Raw genomic sequence first — 25,704 nt, 5'->3', positions numbered from 1 at the left:
AGGGAAGTGGATGCAGTTGCAATGGAGGCTGAAATTGAGTTTACTCACTTGAGTTAGCATTCTTGATGGCACATCTAAATTTATTACTTTCTCTTAGGAAAGTGGGAGGAAGTGATGATGGGGCTTGGTAAACTTTTGCAGTTGATTATATTCTGTGTTGAAGATGGAGCTGAAACTTGAATGGGTTGATTTCTGAGGGATAAATGAGAATATCAGAGGAGAATCTTTACAAAAGGACTGAATGTTTGGGAAGAGAGCAATATCTGATTTAGATGCATCTGTTGTCTTTCCTAAAGGAGGAGAGAAGCTTGATCGTTTGTTTGGAGGATTTGAAAGAGAAGGATGTTGTGGTCGCTTACCAAGTTTAAGTTGTATTTATGTAGTCTTCATTAAGATGTGCATTATCATCCAGTAAATTTGTTTTGACCTAGTTTTATCATACAAGTGGCCAATGGTTGACGAATGCTCGGGATTTTGCGGATCTTCTGCTATTGTGAATATTGTTTATAGGCTTTGGTGGCTACAAACTTTTCAGGCCCGCAAGTTGCTACACCATAGCATCTTACTCGAAAAACCACCTTGTCTAAACAGACAGATAAAGAAACATAAACAGTTGATGTGAGATTTCTTCGCATCTTTTGTTGAAAAAGATATTTGCATCTTTTTTTACATTCCATTGAACTCTGTTCTTCTTATTACTTACAATTGCCTTCTGTGCTAATGCAGCTCGAGTTAGTTCAATTCCTGTGGTTAATGATAAGGATTCTTTGTTGGATATCTACTCAAAAAGGTATCTTACATTGTACTCATTTCAACTCATTGCCATTTTTATCTCATAAATTCTGGACTCGAAGGTGTGATTTGCTTTTTCTTACGTACAGTGACATAACAGCTCTGGCCAAAGACAAAGTATACACGCACATTCAACTTGATGAAATGACTGTATACCAGGTAATACTACTCTGCTTCTGACCTTCTGTTTTTTGTTATAAAAAGTTTGACACTTTCATTCCTTTGGCTGCTGCTTATCTCATATGAACGTATAAAACATTCCAACTGAAGAAACTGAAGAAGATTTGAAGGACACCGCGAAAAATAATATTTGAATTTCATTTTCTTCAGCTGTAGCAACTTCAGATTTAGATCCCTTTAGAAACTTGTAATTTTTGGAGCACAAGGCTAGAATCCAGCTGCTGCTACTTAACCCCCCTCCCAGATGGGAAAAGTGCTTTTGAGCTTAGCAAAACATATTTTGGTGCTTCCGTCTGTTTCATTCAGTATATATATGAAATAAAAATGTCTTTGCTTACATAGAAGTGTGAGCTATTTCATTAGTCATCCAATATGCTTGTTAAATCATAATTATGGGGTACATGCGAACTAATGATTTTCCAAGCATAAAAAACTGGAACCAAACTAAGCTTGGTAATGCGGTGTCTAGATCCTTATACTACTAAATATTTGACAGAGTTGGGGGCTTTCTAACATGAAGAGATCATGGACACGGGCTAAATACTCCTGCTAATAAAATAGAGTGATCCAAATTACAGTTTTAAGGATCTTCTGGTATTTTTCACTTGCATGAGACTAGCAGGTCCAACAATTTTAAAATCTAAACCAATTAATTCTTGCGGCATTTACATACATGCCCCCAATTTTTATGTATTTACATACCTAACACCTTAACTTTAGTGTTTACATTAATACCGCCCATGATTTTTATCATATAAAAAATATCACTATTTTAACTTTGAAAAGATAAAATAGACCTGTTCATGCATAGGTAAGGTGGCATATATGTAAAAATAGATGCTTAGGTGTTAGATCTCGTTAAATCTGTAAATACATGAGTAGAGTGTTATGTATGTAAATCTTCCTTATTTCATTGTGCTGATTTCAGGCACTACAACTGGGGCAAGATTCTAATGGATTTTTTGGGCAAAGATGCCAGATGTGCCTAGGTACTGATACCCTGCAGAAGGTGATGGAGCGATTAGCAAACCCTGGTAATCTTTAGTTACCATTCTGAAACAACTATGGGGTGTAAGCTGTGTAATTTAAAATATAATTGATACAAGATATACTCAAAATATATAAATATTTAAGACTTTATCTATAAATTATTAAAAATATTTCAAATATGATATTTTTAATAATTTATATGTAGTGATTTCTTATTAATTATCTACTAAATGTTTGTTTTTTGTATAATTTATTATAATATTATGTTCTCTCTTTCTTAATAAAGTAGGCTCGTGAGCCAGCTCAAACTCCTAGAACTAAATTTGAGCTCTAACTCGATTAATCAATCAAAAGCCCAAACTCAATTTGAGGGTGGCTCCAACTTGACTCGACTCGTTTAACTAACTCTCTATCTCTTTTAAGCCTTAATTATTCTAATTTTCTGTTTTCGTCAGGCGTTCGGCGTGTCGTCATCGTAGAGGCCGGCAGCAAGCGGGTTGAAGGTATAATTTCGCTTGGCGATGTCTTCAGGTTTTTTCTCGGTTCATCCTAATCCATGATGAACCCGTCGGTTTATTGGAAAGGCACGACCTCTTCTCCATCTCGCTTCGATGTAATTAGTTTGGTTGTTCCTTTTAATTCTCCCACTTTTATTAGATTGGGCCTTCCAAATAAGAGCTTGGTACCTTCAACTGGGAGAATCCACAGGAGCTGTAAATGGGTTGATATTCTTTTTTTACCCCTCACGACCGATTGGTTTATGTTTTCATGTTCTTAATTTTTAATTTTTTTTTTTCAATGGAGGTTTAAAATGCTTTCAATTTTCTACGGACCATCTCTCTGTAGATCAAATTCAGGTTTGGGGAAAGTGAGGGAGGGAAAGTGAGGGAGGGAAAGTGCTTCTTTGTTCATGTATCTTGGGTTTCTGCAGCTCTAGTCGTTCATATTGTTTTTAGTATCCCAATTATGAAGTCATAATTACTTTTATTTGAAAGGATTTTTTTTTTTTTTGGAATTTTATTCAGTGTTTCAGAGCTAGTTTTTTTTTTCCTTTTTCTGTGAAGGATGGTATGATGATGTTTTAAGATTCGTGTGGGTCAGGCTGCAGTTTTTTTGTAATAATGATTGTAAAATTGTCGTGGAATACAAATTTTTTTTGACAATTGCTGAGTACTTTTTTTTGAAAAAAATTGCATAGCGTTTAAACTTTATGGATTGGGTTCTCAAAAGTTTGTTTTACACTATATATATATATATATTATATATATATATATATATATTTGGTTTCTGAAAAGCAGCAAGAAAATGTTAGTTAAATATATGTTTGTAAGTGGTCTGATAAAATAGCACTTATACAATCCAAATTTCATCAATTTAAGTACTAAAACACAATTTTTAGTTTTTATATTTGTACTATTAATGTGTTTCATGTTACATAAAAAATATGATCTTTTTTAACTTTTTAATGTATATTTTTATGCACAGGTAAGTGGTATGTAAAGATTAAAGAGTAGATGTAATGTAAGTACATAAAAGTTGTATTATATGTTTGTAAATTTTCATAAAACTAAAGCACCAATAATATATAACAGTATGAAATTCTGCTCTTTTTATATGAGGTTCTATGTTGAGCAATTGCAGCTCTTTGCAAAAGTCCTTTTTTAACTTTTTCAATCAGGCCTGATTGTAAAGCATAATTTTCGAACTACAGTTTTTAGCAAAAACAGGTCAAATGTAATTCTGCTAAAATGAAAAAATTATGATGTGGTAATGAATTATTGCCTCAAATGCATCCCGAGTCGTGAGAAAAAAAATTTGCGTGTAAGACGTACGCGTGCTGCGTATGTCAGGGAAGTTAGGATATTGAGAGGTTATATCCGCATTATGTCCCCTATAATCTCCCTGTAACTTACCTGTACCTTCTAGTAAGTTTTGCGATTCTATTTTTATATATTTATAAGTTACAGGTAGGTTATAGGATGTATAATGTAAATATAATCCCCCAATGCTCTGAATAACTTCCCTGATATACGCAACATTATGTACGTCTTACAAGTCATCGGACCAGTTGAGCACCAAAAAAAAAAAATAGTAAAAAAAATCATATGAAAGCGCCTCTGTATATTTGCACCTTCAACCGTGCATAAATTGTAAAATCTTCTCCTTAGGGTCAAACAATTGTCATATATTTTCGGTACCGGTAAACCTGGGCCAAACGATAAAAATGTTCCTATTCTCATCTCGAAGTTATACATTTGATCCATAAAATAGCACCTTTATTGGATACAGGGGATAAGAGTATGCACATCAAATCTGCCTATACTTTGCAGAAGCTTCACAAATTCAATAGGAAGATTTACATACCAGTCAATTCCCATGTATTTACTTACCTAACATGTAAAATAAATGTTTACATGCATACCACCATACCTATGCATGTTACGATCTATTTCAATATTTTCAAGTTAAAATGGATGTAATTTTGATGTGATATGAAAGATTCGAGTTGTATGAATGTAAAAAAAGCAAAGTACAGGTTTTAGACATGTAAATACATATGAATTGGGAGGTATGCATGTAAATGCCACTGCAAAAACGAAAAATAAACGTTATGCTAATAAAGTGAATATAGTAATAAAATGAAATTCTAAACAGAAGTTGCAGACATAATAGGTGATTACTGCAATGCCTACAAAATCTGAAACAACCTGCCATACAATCACATGAACAATCATACAACTGAATTAAAAAATAAAAAATATAATGCATATAATCGTACTTGCACCAAACAACACATACCAAGTAAATCTCAACTATGGTCACACTTAAAAGATATGACCCATTAGTCCCAACTCGAAAATAAGGGTTTAAACTCAATGACAATTCCCTAAAAGAAGTTGACTATAGTCAGAAGGCCCGGTCTCTACGTTTACTTAGAAGGGAACTGAGCGCATCAGGGTCTGCCACAGGAGCATTACACACGAAGTTTTGGCAGAGGTGAGCAACAGCAGCTTTGTTAGTCTGACAACATTTTGCCATAAAAAATATGTTCTGATTGTTACTCTTCCAGAATTCCATATCTTTTTCATTCCGAGGATCTATTTGAATTATCTACATTTTAGATCAGAAAAAAACAAAATAATTACCAAAAGAACCTTAAATCACAACTTGAATATTATCTTCCATTGATAGAAATCAACTTACAGTTCTGAATGGATCATATGATGCGTAAACTACAGCAACCATCTTCTTCATCTCCATGGAGGTTTTATCACCAACTAACACTACTTGTCTGGCTGGAACGCGAAGCATGTCTGCTGCGCAAGACATTAGAGGCACTGCTATGCTCTGTTCTTTCAAACGATTCTCAAACACTGCCTGTATAATTCAAGTAACATGGAGAAGTCATTTGCAGCAACCCAGCGGGGGAAATCTAATTGAGGAATGTAAAATAAATTGTTTTTTATGGGGCATAGGCATGTGCAGGCATACCACCCACTCATGCATTTACACATCTAACACCTAAAGTTCAGTTTTTTACATTTACACCACACAAATCTTTTGTTTCGCATAAAAAAATAACACTATTTTAACTTTTAAGAAAGGGAACACCTTTTTCATGCATAGAGAATGTGTCATGTGTGAAATTGAAGTATAAATGTTAGATAAGTAAATACATACGAATTAAGTGGTATGTATGTAAATCTGGCCGTGAGAAGGGAGAATTAGCAAGTTAAAAATCAAGTTCTCACCAAAAATTTGTTATGTTCTTTATGAAAGTAAAGACTCATTGTTTGCTAGAAATGAATTCGACCCTGCTAAAATATTTTGGTCAACTGAGATATTTTGTTAGAAATCATTTTTGAGGTTAATATTTTATTTCATTGACTCTTATTGGATCACTTTCTAGGAGTAAAATGTCATCGAGAAAGGCAGTTATAATGATTGAATTATATGAGGTATTTTAAATAAAGATGCGAGTGGCCTACTACATACTAAAAAACCTAAACTCAGCAATAACCGTGCAAATTTTCCAAACTAGCGTTAACATATGGTTTAGCTGAGTTTACAAAGTGATCTCCCACCAAGCAACATTGACATAGAGATAAGATGGTCATTCGTATTAACACAAAATTACTTGGAAGGCATTTGCCTTTTATTTCCTTACGAAGGGTAGGTAGTTTAGGACGGGCCGTTTGGTTTGCTGAAAATGATGCACTCCTCTTAAGCTTGTTCTCACTGTGATCTGCTTTATTATCTTTCTGAACATTTTCACATCATTCTCAAGTGTACTCCTACTGGCTCCTCCTATTGGGGGTAACTGTCTGAATGAAGGCAGGGACTTGATCTGATTATGCTATGTCTTCACCTTCAGTGCCAAGGTCTGACCACCACCCAATGAATAGCTTATGGCTATAGTGTGCTCCTTTGGCTTTCTTACCGCAGATTTCAACATATACTGGTCAAACAATGCTATGATCTCCACTGAAAATTCTCTTCGCTAGAGGTGGTTGAACTTTAAGAACATATTCTGACGATAGTGTATGGGTGGGTACTTCATTTACATCTAGGGCTGTCAAAACGGCTCGTTGTTCGCGAAAAACTCGTGTTCAACTCGTTAAGAAGCTCGTGTTCAACTCGTTAATTTCCTCAATTATATATATATATATATATATATATATATATATATATGTATATATATTTTGGCTCGAAATACCACTCATCAAGTTTATATATATATTAAATAGTATTTTAAAAAATCTAATTGACTATAAGGCTACAAAGATTTATAATCAATTAAAATATTGATTAAAAAAATAGAATAAAAATTATTAAATTAGATTCAAATGATGTTTTACTATAAATAATATTTTTTAAATCTTGCTCAAACCCTTATTATCTTATGTCTTATGACTACATGATTAGGGTTGTTAAAATGACTCTTTGTTCGTGAACAACTCGTGTTCGACTCGTTAAGCAAACGAGCCGAACACGAACATACTTTTTGAACTCGAAATATAAACGACCAGAACACGAGCTGAGCATGGCTCGCTCGTGTTCGGCTCGTTTACACTACACCCTTATTTACATCTTCATCTTCGCCTAAGTGGCGATCCTGTTCCTGCCTTCTCTATGTTTCACTCTCTTTCGATTCTCCTACCACAAAGAGACACACTTCTTCAGCTTTATAAAAGCAAGTTTCATTCCCATTAATTGGACTAAAAAATCCTCTCAGCAATCTGCAACCACTCAATGAAGTCATCCAAATTTGTTCTCCCAAATTAGATAAGTCGACCTAGGGTTGCGCTAGTTTATGCTTCAATCTGTGCTACCCCACCCCAGTTCTATCCAAGGAAGAGTAAGTGTGAAACTCACAAATAATCTTATGCTTCAATCTGTGTTTTATGTTCTTGTCTATCGGTAAACTTACTTGTGACACGAATTGTGTTACTAAACTCCACACCTAATTTGTGAGAATTTGAGATGATGGACTCGGTGAAAGTGATTGACAGTGCTGACATATATCATGAAGTTTATCTGGTTACTAGGTCTTTCACTTTAAAAAGACTGTCCTGCCATTCATAATCCTTTGAGTCAAGTTTTGTATTTGAGTCCGTTTCTCATTAGAGTCAAATTATGTTTGACATTTTTGCCCTAGGCATCCTAATTTTTACTATGTTGAAAAATTGTTTCGTCTTTTGTTTACCAACAAAAAAAACCTAGTTGTCATATGTAAGAAACTTGTTAATTTGCTAAACATACTCGACAAGTGTACCCAAGCCTGAAATACATACCAACACATCTCTTCTCTATGGTTCAAAGTGATAGTAGGGAGCCCCAAAAAAAAAAAAAAATATAAATGAGGCTAGGTGGTTTGTCACCTTCATAGATGATCACATCATAACCACTTGGACCTTTCTCATCAAGTAAAAATCCGAAACAACCAACATGTTTGAAACCTTCCACAATGTGATCATCACCCGATTTCACAGTAAAATTCAAATTTTCAAAAGTGATAATGCAAAATACTACTAAAACTCCACTCTTAGCCATTATCCAAAAATGACATTATTTAGATAAGCTCTTATGTTGATATATCTCAATAAAATGGTGTGGTTGTGAGAAAGAACAAACAACTTCTGAAGCTAACCCGTTCAATTTTATTTACTAATAATGTATCCAAACACTTCTGAGGGATGCAATTCTCACATCTACTTTGATGCCAAAATTTTTGTCCTTCATATGTGGCCTCCTTTCTTGGCCTCCCCTGATATTGAATTTCGAAGCGTTGGGGTCTGTCTTCCTTATCACTGACATCTTCCCTAGGGAACAAATTCATATCCTCATCCCTTTCTCCCATTCGACTCTCTAGATCGCGGTCGAGGGTAATCTCCCCTTAGGTTCCACCATCAATCTCCGCAAGTCTCTATTGAAGACGATGAAACTCTCTATGTATCTCTTCTCGGGTAGACTCGGGTCTGTATCTCCTTGGTGGTATGGTTAGAATTTTAGATTGTGAGAGTGGAAAGGGTATTTGGTGGTAGGAAAGAAAAAATTTGGTGAAGGATGCTTGGACACGGATGAATACTAGGAAACCCTATTGTAGAACTAGGGTTAGACTAGCTTTGATACCAATTAATATCAGAGTTAACCCAAACCACAATAGGAATCAAATATTATTACTTAAAAAAATGGGTTGTAATCAAGACCCAAAACACCAAAAAAAAATACAACACAAATCTCCGACTAGGGTAAGGCTGGCAGCCGGTAGAAGGGCTTGAATATGTGGTTGTAGTTTGGATGGGATTTGGCTGGTGAGCAGTTATAACAGGAAGGGGAGAGGAGGGGATGCGGCTGTTATAGGAAGGGTAGGGTAGAGCGACTATAAATGTAGGTAGAGAGAAGTATAGTGGCTAATTGAGGGGAGTGCAGGACGGGAACAACAAGGAGAACATGGCGACAAGTTAGAAGGTTGGTGGGGAAGCATGTTATGGTAGAAGCGGTTGCTGGGGAAGGGAAACCGACTGCTGGAGGAGGCTACAGGCAGAGGGGAAGATTGGGTGGCAAACCTGGATAGGGAGGGGAGTAGCGAGAGCAACAGGTGATGCACAAGAAGATGACAATGAGTAGGGAAGGGCAAATTGGGCGTGTTACATACCACCTCAAGATGAGTTATACCTGGAGCACCTTATCGCCGTTGCATATAGCTAGAAGAGAAAACTGGATGTCGGTGGCTGTCTTGACAAAAATCTCAAGCAAGACTAAACCCTAATGACCTAAAATTCTATATAAATAGTAGATAATTAGGAGGGGGAGGCCGCTCCCTTTGGGCGGCAATCCTTGCCCCAAAATAAGGGCGGTCGACCCTTGCACCCCCTTGGCTCTACCGGTCCAACTGTTCCCAGCCGGTCAACCCTTAGAGAGCCCTGTTAGTGAATGTGCACCAATTTCTACCACATTATCTCTAACTTCCTCCCCTTCATTGTCCATATTTCTGTAATAACATAAAATTAAAATTAGACATAATCATGAATTAATTTAATCAATCTAATTGTTCTTTTTTATTATGATTCAATCTAACGTCTCTAATATTACTTTTGTCACGGCCCGGCTTGATAGCATGAAATTAACTAAATTGGGAACTGCAGTCGGACGATATTAACATTTAATTTACTTTCCACATCTTTTCAAACTACTAATATAAAAGAGTCACTAGAATCAACAAAGCAAAATACACATAAAATTGAAACATCTATAAACAATAACACAGTTTGTAGACATCTCCAACCAACATATAACTGTATATCAGTACTCTAAAGAAAAAAATACAAAAATAAACTAAAATCACGTCATAATATAATACATATCAGTTGTAGTCATCATCCTGTAAACTAAGTCTCTCTTGCCAGACATAAATTTATAGTTTTCTTTTTCTGAAAGAAACCATTAAATTCAACAATAAGTTTTCCTGACTTAGTGAGTAATTATAATCTTAATATGTATTAAATTCATATGCAAATGTTATGTATAAATAATCAAAAGAAATATAGTTCATTATTTTATAAGACTGTAAACTTTTAGTTTAAATTTATCTATTTCCATTTCAATTTGACGGATCAGTTGGAAGAGTAGTCAGCCGTCCTATAGCATTGCATATAGCTCAAAGACGGTGTGCATGATGACAAATAAAAAGAGATGAACCAGCTTGAATAAGGGAAGGTATGGAGCACAACATGTTGAGGTAAGGGGAGAAAATATGTTGATTCATACACATGAGTGCCAATGAGGATACGAGAGCGGGAAGTGAGAGCAATGCCTAGGGTAAAGTGTGAGCACGAAGTGAAGAGTTCATGAGAGGAGAGGGTGTAGCGTGAACTAGGGAAACATCATGTATATGAGAGGGCACAAAGAATGGATGATGGACACAAGCAAAGGTCCAAAAGGTGTATGGTAAGTCACTTTTGGGGCTAAAACTGAAAGAAACCGATATAATGTTTGGGGAGATGACTAGGGAAATGTTAATCACACTCTGATATCATACCAGAGGAAACATGTGTCAATTACCAAATGAGCTTGGGCCTATAAATAGGCATAAAAGAGAGACAAAAACGAAAACAATAAGAATGACATCTCCATAAGAATATATCTCCTAGTATCTGCGATTTGCAAAGGATCTGAACCCTTATAAGCCTTTATACTTCTTAGAAGCCAAAATCTCTGAATAAAAATTCAAAAACAACCACCATTTCTAGAATTCATTTCTTTCGAGGAGAACTCTGAGGCCACAAAGTATATTTAAGAAGTTGAACACATTTGGGATTTTGGACCTGTCTGATCATTTAGATTGGGCTATTTCTAATACTTTCAGTATCAGTTTAAGAAAGGCTGACAGCTATTGTGGAAATCTGAGAAGATTCTGGAGGAAATCTGAGAAGATCCAGAAAAGTTTGATTGAGTTTAGAAAACTCTTGATTAGTTTATTACATTCCTATACTATGTTATTTTATTTTTTATTCCAAAATTATTTCCTTTCCTAATTTAAGTTAGATATACTTGGTAAGTTTGTAAATTAGGAGGAATTATTTTTCCTATATATTATACCATACATTTGAATAATATGAATAAAGGAATTATCCCCTCCCCAAACCTATTTTTCTACAAGGTATCAAAGATTTAGACCTTACCCTGGCATTGGACCTCCTTCCATAGCCGGAAATCCTCCCTGCAGTCCCCTTCTCCATCGCTGGAAATTACTGCAGGTAGCCGAAAATCCTCCTCTACATTTCTTTGCCGTAAGAAATTTTTCCTGCAACCAGTTTTTCCTTGATGCATAACCCTCAACTCTTCCAGCACAGCCAACCAGAATTCTCTCCGCGAACCATCCTCTTGGTATTCTCCTATCTGGATGCTTCTTTCCTGAAGTAGCAACAACAACTGCGGCGAAAAGCAGCAGCAGCAAGCCGAATCCTAATTTCTCTGTAGGCCTGCATCTCCCTCATCTGAATTTCTGCCATATTCCTTTGGCAGCATGCATGCCCTCATTTGCAGCACTGCAGCTCGTGTCTGCTCTTCCTTGTAGGCCTGAACCCCCTCTGCCAAACTTTCCATCACTCCGCCACATCTCCATCTGCCAGATTTTCTGCCGACTCAGGAAATCTGCCAGCTTGCAGGCCTTCAGCGGCAGGAATTTTCTCCAGCCGCTAGATTTTGCTCTTTCCTGCGGCAGCAGAACTCTTCCTGCTGTACACCAGAGCCAGAACGGAACTCTTCCTGCAAGCCTTCCTTGACCGAATTTCGTCTTGAAAACCCTTCTCTGTTCTCCTTTGCCTCCGGAACTCCCTCTGCAGCCAAAATCCTCCAATTGTAGGCCTTCCTCCACCCCCGGCATCTGTTTACTATAGCAGCAAGGACAGTAGACAGCAGCAGCAGCAGCCGTACCGTCCCCATACCGTACAGTAGACAGCAGCAGCAGCATCTAGTTTACTATAAGCTGTTTACTATAGCAGCAAGAACTTCTCTACCACCAGTCGGATCTCCTTCTGCTAACTGAATCTTCTACCTGCAGCCAGCTGAAACTTCCTTTCTCCATTCTTCCCTGTAACATAAATTCTCCCTCTAGCAGACCCCTCCTCAGGAATTCTTCCTGCAGCCGCAAACGTCCTTGCTCCGGGCGTTTTTCCACTCCCACGACAAGAAGCAGTCAAGAATCACGCAGGTTATAACAGAAAGGAATTCTTCCAGCCTTAAAGGTGCATAGGTTTTATGACCAAGAATAGAATAAAGACATCTAGTTCTACTCCGGAGCCTACTAACTTTATTATACACCAGGATACATATCCTCCTATCTTATTGCCAATGGAAGATTCAACCATGAATAATAGATTCAGGTGTTTTTGATCATAAGACCAGGGACATTCACGCTCTCATCAACTGCCAGGAGATAACCAACCTAAATTTATTAGACTTGCTGATGGATCTCACTCTAAAATATTGGAAAAAAAAGATATGAAAGTTTCCAAAGATATTCAGCTTTCTTCATATGTTCCCCAACTAGATTGCAACTTACTTTCAATTAACAAGCTTACTCAAAATCTAAATTGTGCTATTAACTTTCATTCTAATTTCTATGAATTTCAGGTGGTAGATTCTAGGAAGGTAATTCACAGCGTTGAAATATATCAAGCTTATACCTGATTAAGGATAGTCTCCAAACATACAAATAATCTATAACATCCTATTTCTGCTACCGAGGGATAGGAATCTAAGAGCCAAACAGTGGGAGAGGGAGAGGAAACGAACATGTGAGCAGCGGGGAGAGGAAATGAGAAGAGGTCAGGAAGCCAAAGAGGTGAGTTCACCTATATAACATTGCAGACAACTTCTTGCGCTCGATGCTGGAAGAAGAAGCGATGTCGATCGCAGTAGCTGAGAAGCTCGTGCGGGAGGGAGCCGAAGCCAGAGTTCACCCGTGTGCAGAGGATGGGTTTCACATGCATAAAATAGGGCTCGACCGAATTTATAAGGGTAAGCTTATTTATTCAAGTGAATTAATAAATATTATATATTTCGTGCATTTGATTCAAGCACTAAAGAAATACTAGGGTCTTAATTCTAAAAGTATTTCATAATAATTTTGATTACAATAATTAAACTTAAAGTTTAAAGCATTGAAATTTTATTTAAAATAATGCGATACAACAAGAATTCATAATTAAATTATAACACAATCAAATAAAAAATTAAATAAACTGATAATTGAATATTTTAAATTTTATATGTGATAATTTGATGGAAGTAACACAAGTTAAGAGCAAACAAATCAACTATCATCGAGACGAGTGCTCATATTCTTTTGTTATAATAAAATTTTATTTCTTTTCGACCAAATGCATTTACTGTTACCGTTATAATATTGCATACCCATCATTTATTATTCTATTGAGTTTTGTTTCATATTGTAAGAATGACCAGTGTGCTTAATTTTGCTTAAATTATTATAAATATTTTTGGCACAAATGAGAATGAAATATTTGTTATCAGAAAATGATATTTTATTGAATGTCTGTGTGTGCACGACTAACTATGATGTAATTACCCCTTTATAGTACTAGCGGAGGAATGCTAATGTATCCGTGCACGTAAATGAAAAATGATATTGATATTGAAGTATTTTAAATAGTACAATTTTTTGAAGGAGCTCTTGTGACGGTTGTACAAATATAAAATCATATAAATATGATAATAATATAATAATCATTGAATAATATTATAATATATTGATTTATTAAAAACTTAATTGACATGCATATTGCATCTTTTCTCTTGTATTACTGTAATTTATAAGTATGAGTATTCACTGACGTTGTTTAGCTCATTCTTATTTTAAATTAACTTTTCTAGTTAATTTAATTCATTAAAATATTAACGATATAAGAAATAATATTTATAGAAAATAAGAAGAACCAATAATTAGATATATTTAAATATACTGTTTTAATTTAATTTGATTAGTGACTCTTTCATCTGTTAAATTGTAAATAAATATAGAAAACTTAGTTCACACTACCCACTTGTCAGACCCGTTTTGGTTAATTCCAAGTCCCGGGCTGGGTCGTGACATAATCCTACCTCCATTTTTCTGTTGAGTTAATGACTACCAAAAATCATGTCTTATTATAACAATGTCATCTGGGTCATCCCAATTTCAATAATGTTGCCAAGTCATGTCATCGTTTGTTTATCAATAAAGAATCTAGTTTTTATTAATGTGAAATTTGTTACCTTGTCAATAACACAATAAAAATAACTATACTCTGATCCAGCACAAACCCTCACACCCTTTTGCCAAAATCAATAGTGATATTTGAGGGGCCTTCAAAATATGAAAATCCTATATGGGGTTAGATGGTTTATCTCATTTATTGATGATCATACTAGAATCAAATGAATATTCCTAATCAAGGAGGAATCTGAAACAACCCAAACTACCAAACCTTCCAAGACATGATTCAAACTCAATTCCAATACAAAATTCAGATGTAAAAACTAATAATGCAAAGAAATATTTCAACGCCATCCTTGGGGTTTTATTTTATGGAATCATCCATGTATGTCTATATATTAATGTCCCACAATAAAATGAGATAACTGAGAGAATGAACATGTATCTCCTTGAGATATCGTACTCAATTATCATGTCTCATCAAGTTCCTAAATATTTTTTGGGGGGAAGAAATTCTTACTGCGACATACATTATCAATCAAATGACTAGCTGAGTAATTAACTTCAAAACATATCTTCATGTTTTGATGATTATTTATCCTCACATCAGAACTTTCTATTCTACCATCCCACTTAAAATCTTAGAGTGCATATCTTTTGTTCACGACCATTCTCAAACTCACACCAATCTTGACCATAAACCTACTAAATGTATTTTTCTTGGGTATGATAGCAACAAAAAGAGGTATAAGTGCTACTCTTCTGTTACCAAAAAATATTGCAATTTCATCAATGTCACATTCTTTAAAAATCAATCATATTAGCTCAAATATGATGTTCAGAGGTAGAGTGCCAATGAACATCAATTTTGGGATGCACTTGATGACACCTATACGGTTTTACCACCAACTCCACCTAGCCCTCCAATCTTGGTTGACGATGTCCAACAAAACCAACCTGAAGTCCAAAACAAAAAACTGTGTACATAAGTATAAAGAAAAATCTTGAGCAGGAGCAGGTTGAAGGCAACCTGCAAGGACAAAACTCAAACCAAAATTTGAGCCTGCATCACATCAAATTTCGATAAGGAGTCTAGTACAAATAATTTATTTCCTTCCTTTATGATACTGGTAACAGGAAAAGCTGCATTAGATATCCAATTCAAAAGCATGTAGCTTATGGGAAACTATCTCATCCTACAAAATTTTTGATTCGAACCTTAATAATATGCAGATGCTTAAATCCACTTATGAAACCCCTAAAAATCTAGAATGGAGAAAAACCGTTCAAGAGAAAATTCGAGCATTAAAACATAACAGTACATGGATTCTTACTAAACTCCTTCAAAATATGAAGTCGGTTAAGTGCAAAATGGGTGTTAAACATCAAATATAAAACTTATGGTGGTATTGAGAGATTCAAAGCCAGACTTGTTTCAAAAACTTTCACTCAAGCCTATGAAATCAATCATCAGGAAACCTTTGCACTAGTTACCAAATTTAACACTATCATAGTTCTCCTTTCAGTAGCAACAAACAAAGAATGAGGACTACATCAACTTGACATAAAAAATGCCTTCCTAAATGTGAATCTAGAAGAAGAAGACATAAAAAATGTCTTCCTGAATGTGGATCTAGAAAAAGAAGTGTATATGGAGATACCACAAAAACTTGAGAATGATTCAAACAAACACCTAGTAAGCAAAATCAGGAAGTTTCTTTATGGGCATAAACAACCATCAAGGGCATATTTTAAAAGTTTACTAAAGCTATGAGATCTAATGGATATTCTAAAAGTCAAACTGATCATACTTTATTTAAAAAACACACTCAGGGAGATAAAATTGTTACACTGTAGTATATGTAGATGATATGATTCTTACTGATGAGAATGAAAGAGAGATTCTCAAAATAAAAAAAGTGCTTGTCACAGACTTTAAAATCAAGGATCTGACAACCATGAGATATTTTCTAGGTATGAACATAGCGAGGTCCAAAAAGACATTATTATCATAGAGTAAATACATCCAAGATCGACTAATGGAGACACATATGATTGGATGTAAGCTTGATGATACTCTAATGGATCCCAACCATAAATCAAAAAGGGGAGAAAAACAAGTCTTTGTGAATAAGAGAAGATATCAAAGATTGGTAGGGAAACTCGTATATCTGCGACATATGGGGAAGACAATGCATACTTTGTCAGTATTGTGAGCCAACATATGAATATCCCAAATAAAGAGCAATTGTAGATGAAGTACAAAATTCTGAGGTTCCTCAAGAAGACTTTTGGTTGAGGATTACTATTGAGAAAACTCGGAACAAAGATGTGGAAGTTTACAATGATGCTAGTTGGGCTTAGGTACTCATTGGCAGAAGGTCCACCACAGGTTACTGCTCCTATGTATGGAGAAATTTGGTGACATGGAGAAGTAAGAAGCAAACGGTTGTTTCTATAAGCAGTGCATAATCAAATTAAGTTGAGCACTACCCTTAGGAATCTGTGAAGAGATTTGGATTAAGAAATTGTTTAAGGACTTAAGAGGTACCTTCAATAGAGCTATACAAGTGTTTTGTGAAAGTCAAGCAGCTGTCAGTATTGTCAAAAATCATGTAAATCAAAAGACAAGGCCAAGCATATTGAAGTTGAGAAACACTTGATCTATGAAAAGGTTAATGGGGGAATTATACAACTACGCTACATCCCAACATACCAACAAATTACTAATGTCGTCACTAAAAAATTTCCTTTAAGTACCTTCTCAGAATTTAATACCAAGCTTGGCCTTTATAATATTTACAACCCAGCTTATGTGGGTGAAGATAACTGAGAAGATTCTGAAAGAAATCCGAGAAGATCTTGGACGATTTGATTGAGACAACTTAAGAAACAATCTTATTGCCTTCTAATTCTATGTTATTTTATTTTTTTATTTCAGAATTATTTCCTTTCCTAAGTTAGGTTAAATATATTTGGTAAGTTTATAAATTAGGATGTATTATTTATATATATATATATATATATATATATATATATATATGTATGTATCATGCATGTGAATAATATGAATCAATGGATTATTTCTCCCCAAACCTATTTTTCTACAGTTATGATGAGGACTTCTTGAATCCTGTATATTCTTTCAGAGGTTCATAGTTGTAAGAGTTGCTCCCATGGCCAGAAATTTGATATAAATGTGGCATGATAGTATCATTTATTGATGACGATTTGAATTTACTTCCTACAGAATGCTACCCATAACATGAAATAGAAGATCATTAATCCAAAACAAGAACTTAAACAAGAAAACATCATAAGATATAAACATTGTTGGATGGAAGGGTCATGGAAGTTTATAGCTGATCAGCAACGAAAAAGTATTAACCAGTGCAAAGTTAAGAGTTTAACATCAAACTTTGATATTTAGACAACTAAAATCAAGTAATACCAGAAGATGCTCTGCATTCCGTTTGTAATACTCTGACATGCCACCAGCAAACATGGAGGAAAGTCGAATGAGGTTGATAGCTGAAATTGAGCTTCCAGATGGCTCTGCTCCATCATAATCCTCTTTCACTCGAAGCAAGACAGAAGGGTTTTCGCCTGAAGTATTGAAATAACCTCCACCTTCAGTGTCCAGAAATAGCTCATCCTGTAGAATGTTACCTTCAATGAAATACAAAGCCACAGAGTGCTTAAAGAAACAATCTTATTGGTTAGCCTACCTGAGTAGCTTGCAGTTCTATTGCCCAGGCCAACCAGTTGATTCCACCACTACATTCATAAAGATCCAGCAAAGCTGAGATTAAAAAAGCATAATCATCTAAGAAACCAGGTGCACTTGATGGAACATTTCGGAAGCTATGTTGCAGCCTTTTTGTGTGGAAATCATAGAGTTTGTTCTTGATGAAAAGTGCTGCTTTTTCCGCAGCCTCCAGATAATCATTTGGCTGTACATATTACTTAAACCATTACAAAATGATGTTATATGCGATAGAAAATAAAATGAAAACAGAAAATATCTAAAAACTTTTAAGTAAAAGAGTATAAGAGTGGATTATGCTATAACCGTTCAATCTCCCCCGCCAAAAAAAAAATTTGTTGTGACAAGGAACATAGAATAAGAAGGTGTGTTAAACTCGGTGGATATTGAATATTCCACAGGGTAGGTGATGAATAGTATCAGATAGTGTATTTAATTGTAGAATGTAATATCTTATATAATTCCCATAAGAATATAGATTATGACAAAAAAGAAAGCGGAATTCACCAGTCCTTGGCAATAAAACCTGCAGGGGGTAGAGTGTTGAGAAATATGCAACTTCAATACAAAAGCAACTATTAGGAGCAAATATAATGAACACTCAGAAAAATAACTTAGTGACTAAGCACCAACAAAAATTGTCAAAAATTATATGATTTGGCTAAAATAAGTATATATCAACATATAAGAGGATTAGATTCACAATAAAGAAGCGATATATCTACACAAAAATAAATGGGGCACAAGAAAAACACTTCCCTTAGCCCAAATAGACATAAGCTCACCATGAAAGAAAAGCCCAAAATATCTCTAGATAAATAAAAATGATTATAACACGAGAAATAAAAAATAAGGGAGATTTAACTAATAAAAAAAAGTTATCCACTTAAAAATTCCTCAAAAGGGACCTTTTCAGAGTTGATATAATCATGGCATCAAAATAGCACTCATTAGAAAAAAAAATTAAATTCTATTATTCGTTACCTATTCTTCTCACTTACTAACCTCCAGTTTTCTATCAAAAGGCTATAATTTTTCTCGTCCCAACAAACCACAACTGTAGCTCCCAACCCATCAATCATTCACGCTCATCCTAACTGTTGTATTATAGAAGCTTAAAGAGATGATTTCATTTGAAAAGTTTTAAATTTTAACTGAATGTTATCCAAAATAACAAGTTTTATGAGAAAATTGAAACTTCATTTTATTTAAAATATATGGCTAAAGTGTCAATCATAAAATCATTTATTTTAAAGTTTGTGCTTAACTTGACTAGAGTATCAAGTGAAATCCTAACAAAGAGCCCAAGAATGGTACACATAGGCAAAAAAAAAGACATCAGCCAATTTTGTTTTTGAAATGCCCACACATATTTTAGCCACATGTTTTGTGATTTACATAATTAATCTCCTTCCTAGGTACATTTTACTGGCCCGCATGTGTCCAGGAATGATTAACTACTTCATTAAATCTGTGTTCTCATCTCCTTAGGAGCACTTTCAGTGTTTAAAGCTGTTTCCAACTCATAATACTTTTTAATATGATTATATGAGAGGTAACATATGAGTAGCACTTCTTTAAGATACAGCAGTAAAAAGAAATTTAGGTGTGTTGGAAATGGAGAAGGGTGAAAATGCATTAAAACGACGTAATAAAGAAAACAAATGTAAAAGAAGGAAAGGGATAAACCTAAGTTAACATAGATAGAACTTGTATGATAATATTTGTGTACAATAGATGCTACCGGATTTAATCCAAAAAACAGTGGCAAACAAATATTATTGCCAACTTCAACTAAGAGATTACACCAAAACAAACGGACAGTTGAAATTTCAGCAAATCCAACAAACAACAACAGATCGGGGTGGATCCAGGGCAGAGCTGTGCCAGTTAGGTAGGTTGGAAGGTGGCGGCAACAAATGGAAAGGGGGATACACAACAGGTGGCTGTTTTAGGCAAGCGGCAGCAGCGAGGAGAGGTGAGGAACAACTGGACAGCAAAGAGGCTTGCTGTCCAAGCTGGCAACAGCAGGCGGTTGGGGAGGAAGTAGAAGGTACAGCAAAGGCTCACTGTCCCGGGGTGGCGGTGGCAAGAAAAAGGAGATTGTGAGTGATGGCAGCAAGGATACCGGCAGTTTGGGGGTGGCGGTAGCAAAGGTGGAGGGGGAAGGTAATGGGTGGTGGCCAGAACTGCAGAAAAACAGCAGGAAAACGACTGTTATGAGTGGCTTCAGCAAGGGAGGGAGGCGGGAAGGATGGGAAGGGTGGAGGAAGGATAATCACCACATCGGGAGCAAAAAAAACAGCTGGAGAACTACTTGGACCCTTGGCTACAACCCTAGAAGGGAAAATAAAGATGCCGGTCCCAAAACAAACACAAAAAAAGAAAAGAAAAAAGAAAAAACTATACACAGACGAAAACACATAAATAGTCCTAGGATAACTAGGAGTGGGCCTCACTATCATTGGGTGACACTTCAATGCCTGGAAGGGTCGGCTGGCCCCTTGGATGCCTAGACCGAACCGGTCCCTGTGCGCCCACGAGTTTTGTTCTATCCCAAACGCCCGCATCAATAGATTTGATAACAATTTGAGAATAAGAACTTATAGAAACCAACCTCAAAAACTAGGGATAGGCTAACAATGATATTGCACAACATTCCTTGTATGAAGCCTTATGAAAACAAAGGAATATGGATACATTTTTTTAGATTCTTATCACTCTTAGTGAATAGAATTTAAAATATCCTATCTATCAAACAATAAACACTCTAGGTGCTCTCACTAAATCATAATGCTGGAAAGCATCATGATTGTTGCCATATTTACAAATTGAATGGTGTGAGACGTTGCAATAATAGGTGGCCCAAGCACTATAGTGATGCATATAATTGCTAGCATAGGCACAAGAGCTTCTAGTAATTGGCAAAAATAAAAAAAAAAGTAATTTCAAGTTCAAATCGTGGACTTATATATCACGAAGGAGTTGCCAGTAAAATGGTAAAGGATATCATTTTATTGTACCTTTTATGCTTGATTATTAGATTTTTCTCAACTGTTGATGTGCCTTCGAACATTTAACTAAATTAGGCACAAAAATCTTGCACAAAGAATAATATATGGAAATTCTTTCAAATTCAACCCTCTACCAATAACCACAAGTTAGGACTCAATCAACGTTTTCTTCTCTTATTAAAAAATGACATCAAATTGTCCACAGATAGCCTTGAATGTCGAGCAGTAGAACTATCCAGTTGCAAAGGCTTGCCAAAGATAGAAGCCAAAAAATATAGAGTAGATAACTTTAAATAGTTTAAACGAAGTCTAGAAAATGCAATCCATACTAGAGTAAAAAGAAGTTCCTCAAGAATAAAAAATGAGGTTACAAGTGGATAATCTTAATAGGGCCTTTTTGAAAAGCTTTGTGTAGTATGCTTCTAAAGAGAGTCTAATAATGACATATTGAGGGTAAATGCGCCCAATAGAATGGCCATCAAGCAATTTTAAGTTAGAGATTTTTTTTTTAATAATCTTTATATTGGGACAGCCCTATAAAATTTAACAACAACAGAAAAAACAAAGAGGCCTAGTAAGCTTAGAGATCTCCGTTGTAAAGATTAAGTATGTTTGCTTTGACAAAAGGATGGATTCTTATGAGAAGTTTTATCTTGATGGAAAAATAGAGAAAGTGATTGCTTTAAGTGGAGGTAGGAACGCTCAAGCTATTCAGCTCACCAACACATTTGCAAAGTTGAGGAAGGAACGCTCAAGCTATTCAACTCACCAACCACATTTGCAACTAAAAGTGTAGAATCCAAAGAAGGTGATGTGAGAAAAATTACTATATAGTAAGGAGTCATTGGGGTAAGATAGGGTAACCCACCAAAAGGATCAACCAAGATCCTAATACCAGCCAATGCGGGAGAAAGAAGGGGAACTCCAGGATGGCAAGATAGAAAAGAACGTTCCAATGCAAGCCGGAATGTCAGTCTTAGCGAGTATTTGGTAGCAAGAATTAAGCAGCCTTTAAACAATATTTAACGTGAATCCTGCCAAACAACCATCATGACAACTTTAAATCTTACATTATCTTAAATCCTATTTCTCCAATAATTTGCGTTAAATCTCATTGATACTGGAGTTAACCTAAACCACGACACAAGGCACAAATTTTATTAATAACTTAAAAGACAATTACAACATGTACTCAAAAAGAAAGAAGATGCTACGGAACAGAAATCACATAAAGCAAACAATACAACAAGACTCAACAATAAAAGACACACGAGCTCGACGAGGAGAGGAGTCCTGAACTGTGTACTGGCATGTCGGTCGGAGCCGAGGAGCGAATATATGTCAGGCGGCCAGAGCCAAAGATCAGAGGCATGAAGGGCGGCCGGAAGCCGAGGAGTGGAGGTACGTCAGGCGGCCAAAGTCGAGGAGCAGAAGGCATGAAGGGCGGCCAGAAGCCAAGGAGCGAAGGTACTTTGGGCGGCCAAAGCTGACGGGCGAAAGCACGAAGGAAGGCCCGAAGTCGAGGAGTGGAGGCACGTCGGGCGGCCATAGCCGAGGAATGGAGGCACAAGGACGACCGAAGTTGAGAAGTGGAAGAAATGGCAGAGGCTCTGGGATCGGCAAGTGGCGGCCACCTATCGTGAAGGAGATGGCAAAAGGGTTCCGAGTTGCAGGAAGACGACGAAGAAGGGCTTGAGTCGCTGGGGAAGCCTAGGAGAGACGGTGGCCTAGTGTGTGACAGGCAACATGTGCTACGATGAACTGCAGGAAAGCTGCAGGGTGGGTTGCCAACGGACTGGGAAGGCGACAGGAAGCTACGGTAGCTTACAAAAGGTTGTGCGGAACTAGAAGCAACAGGGCGTAGCTCCAGGGGAGTAAGATCTGCAAAATTGAATGTGGTTGAAATGTTGTATTCCCTAGGTAAGTTAATCTTGTAAGCGTTGTCGTTGAGTTTTCGCAGAATTCTGAAAGGTTTATCTGCTCTAGGCTTCAGTTTTCCGAAAGCTCTTGGAATAATTCCTTTTCAACCAGATCCAGACGAGATCCTCTAGGCTTCAGTTTTCCGAAAGCTCTTATTAGGAATAATTCCTTTTCAACCAGATCCAGACGAGATCGCTCTCTTTGAATGTCACCTTTTCCTTGATTTGTTTACTTGTACCTACTATTTTATGTTTTATCTAGCAATCTCTTTTCCAATCTCGTCATGTATTTGTTGGAATTCGTGAGCCCATTATATAGCATCTTGGCTGACTTCTAACGGTGGTAGGAATGGAGCTAGATCCAGCGGTGTGAGGTGATTGCGGCCATAGAAAATCTCAAATGGATTGCGTCCTGTTGTCTGATTCGTAGATCTGTTGTAGGCGAATTCGGCTTGGGCGAGAATGAGATCACATTGTTTGATATTCTTTCCCACAAAACATTTCAGTAGGTTTCCTAGGATTTTGTTTACTACTTCTGTCAAACTGTTAGTTTGTGGATGAGCTTTCGAACTGAATTAGATCTTGATGCCTAACTTTCCCCATAAAGTATGCTAGAAGTGGCTCTGAAATTTAACATCCCTATCAGAAGTAATAGTTTTGGGGATCCCGTGTAAGCTGACAATTTCTCTGAAGTATAGGTCAGTGATATGTGAGGCGTCGAGTGTGCGGTGACAGGGTACGAAATGTGTTATTTTAAAAAATCGATCCACGATAACCCTGACAAATCTTTGTTCCTTGTGCCTTGGGAGGGCCCAGTATGAAGTTCATGCTGACATCCACCCAGGGTGCTTCTGGTACAGATAATGGGGTATACAACCTTGTATTTTACCCTTTTGTTTTTGCCAAATGACAAATCCTGCATTGTCGATTGTGTCACTCGTCATCCCTTGTTAGTCGAGGCTAGAAGAAGTGCTCATTGACGAGAGTGAGAGCTTTGTCTCTGCCGAAATGTTTTGTGAGGCCTCCATTATGGTTCTCTTATATAATTGCTTCTCTCAGGGAGCATTTAGGAATGCATAGTTTATTGTGGTGAAACAAGTATCCCTCAGTTTGGTAGTATTGCTTTGTTGACTTTTCCTGACATTATCCCCAAATATCTTTGAAGTCTACGTCTGCCGAGTATAGGACTTAGATGATCTTGAATCCTATGATGCTTGATTGCATTGAAGTGATTAATGAGCGACGTTTGCATAGTGCATCCGCGACACGGTTCTGACTCCTAGCTTTGTGTTTAAGTACAAAATTGAATGACGCCAAAAATTCTACACAACTGAAGTGCAAGCTTTCAACTTTACTCTGGCCGTTCAAAAATTTCAGGGCTTCAAGATCTGTAAATAAGGTGAACTCACTTGTTAGTAGGTAGTGGACTCGTTGAGTTTCTCGCTGAAACAGGCGGTGGGGTGAGCATCCTAGCTCAGTACGGCCCCCATTCTGACGCTTGATGCATCACATTTTACTTCGAACAATTGTGTGGAGTTCTAATATGGCTAAAACGGGTGCTTGAGTTACTTTCTCTTCGAGTGTGTCGAAGCTAGTCTGTGGGGTGTTTAGCCAAGTGAACTCTTTGCTTTTTAAAGTTCGGTGCGAGGCTAACCCCAAAAACAATCTGAGCTCTGTGTGGTCCAACTTATGATGACTTCGATTTTTGCCGGGTTCATTTGAATGCATGCGCTGGACACAATATAACCCAAAAAACATACTTGATTTATCATGAAAGTACATTTCTTTGGATGGGCACATAATTTCTCATTCCGAAGTACTTTGAAGACCTCTATCAAGTGTTGTACATGCTCCTCTTTAGAATGATTATATATTAGTATATCGTCAAAGTAGATGATGACAAATTTTACGATGAGGTTGCGAAATATCTGATTCATTAATCACATGAAGGTTTTCGGGTGCATTTGAAAGACCAAAAGGCATGAATGTCCACTCGTAAAGTCTATCCTGTGTTTTAAATGCGGTCTTCCATTCGTCGCTTGGTCTCATCCGTATCTAATGGTGTCCATTGCATAAATCGATCTTTGAGAACAGAGTGGCTTTGTGTAACTGGTCTAGGAGATCGTCTAGTCAAGGTATTGCGAACCGATATTTGCTTGTGATTTTGTTGATGGATTTGCTGTCGATACACATCCTCCATGTTCCATCTTTTTTGGGTACCATTAGGGCGGTCACTGTGCACGGACTTGTACTTCTCTAACTAACCCTCTGCTGACGAGATATTGCACTTGTCGTTGTAGTTCCTCGTATTTTGTTGACCTTAGCCTGTAAGCAGGTTGATTTCGTAGGACAGATCCCGGTAGAAGGTCTATAGCATACTGGATGTCCCTTAGTGGTGGTAGTCCCTCTGATAGACTATCTCTCATGACGTCCTAGAAGTCTTGTAGTAGAGGATGTAGGCGTACCGGTAATAAGTTTTCTTCCTCGGATCTCTCGAGTAGAATTAGGGCTAGTGTTATCTGTGCATCTCAAACTGAATGCATGAATGTGGCTCTTGGAACGACTGTCTCCTCGGTGTTGTTGATTCCTCATGCGTCTTTACTTGGTAGTAATATGATAAGTTTGCCATCTTTCTTGAATGAGTATGTGTTTTTAAACCCGCATGGTGAGCTTTGCGGTCGTATTGCCAAAGTCATCCAAGTAGAATATGGCATGCGTCCATGGGAACGACGTCACGTCATACTTCTTCCTTTAATTGCTTACCTATCTAGAAATCAACAAGGCATTATTGATCCACACAGATTTCATTCTCTTTTTTCA

General features: G+C 36.6%; 2 protein-coding genes across 4 annotated transcripts in view; one reads left to right on the top strand and one right to left on the bottom strand.

Moving 5' to 3' along the window:
* Positions 1–3,125, top strand: part of LOC110022345 (sucrose nonfermenting 4-like protein) — a 20,959-nt gene extending 17,834 nt beyond the window's left edge. For all 3 annotated transcript variants that reach the window (XM_020721227.1, XM_020721243.1, XM_020721235.1), the window contains 4 exons: positions 727–790; positions 882–951; positions 1,901–2,006; positions 2,418–3,125. In XM_020721227.1, the coding sequence (XP_020576886.1) occupies positions 727–790; positions 882–951; positions 1,901–2,006; positions 2,418–2,515 (338 nt within the window). In that variant the 3' untranslated portion in view covers positions 2,516–3,125. The remainder of the gene's footprint in view (positions 1–726; positions 791–881; positions 952–1,900; positions 2,007–2,417) is intronic.
* Positions 3,126–4,714: 1,589 nt separating this feature from the next.
* Positions 4,715–25,704, bottom strand: part of LOC110028422 (spermatogenesis-associated protein 20) — a 75,190-nt gene continuing 54,200 nt past the window's right edge. Inside the window, exons 8-11 of the mRNA XM_020730256.1 lie at positions 17,914–18,138; positions 17,637–17,840; positions 5,167–5,340; positions 4,715–5,073 (exon numbers count right to left, since the gene is read on the bottom strand). Of these exons, the coding sequence (XP_020585915.1) occupies positions 4,870–5,073; positions 5,167–5,340; positions 17,637–17,840; positions 17,914–18,138 (807 nt within the window). The 3' untranslated portion in view covers positions 4,715–4,869. The remainder of the gene's footprint in view (positions 5,074–5,166; positions 5,341–17,636; positions 17,841–17,913; positions 18,139–25,704) is intronic.

Source organism: Phalaenopsis equestris, unplaced genomic scaffold (genome assembly GCF_001263595.1).
Source record: "Phalaenopsis equestris unplaced genomic scaffold, ASM126359v1 Scaffold000002, whole genome shotgun sequence".
In the NCBI taxonomy this organism is placed as follows: domain Eukaryota; kingdom Viridiplantae; phylum Streptophyta; class Magnoliopsida; order Asparagales; family Orchidaceae; genus Phalaenopsis; species Phalaenopsis equestris.
The sequence above is the reverse complement of the archived record's forward strand: the minus strand, read 5'-3'. Positions and strand labels throughout refer to the sequence as shown.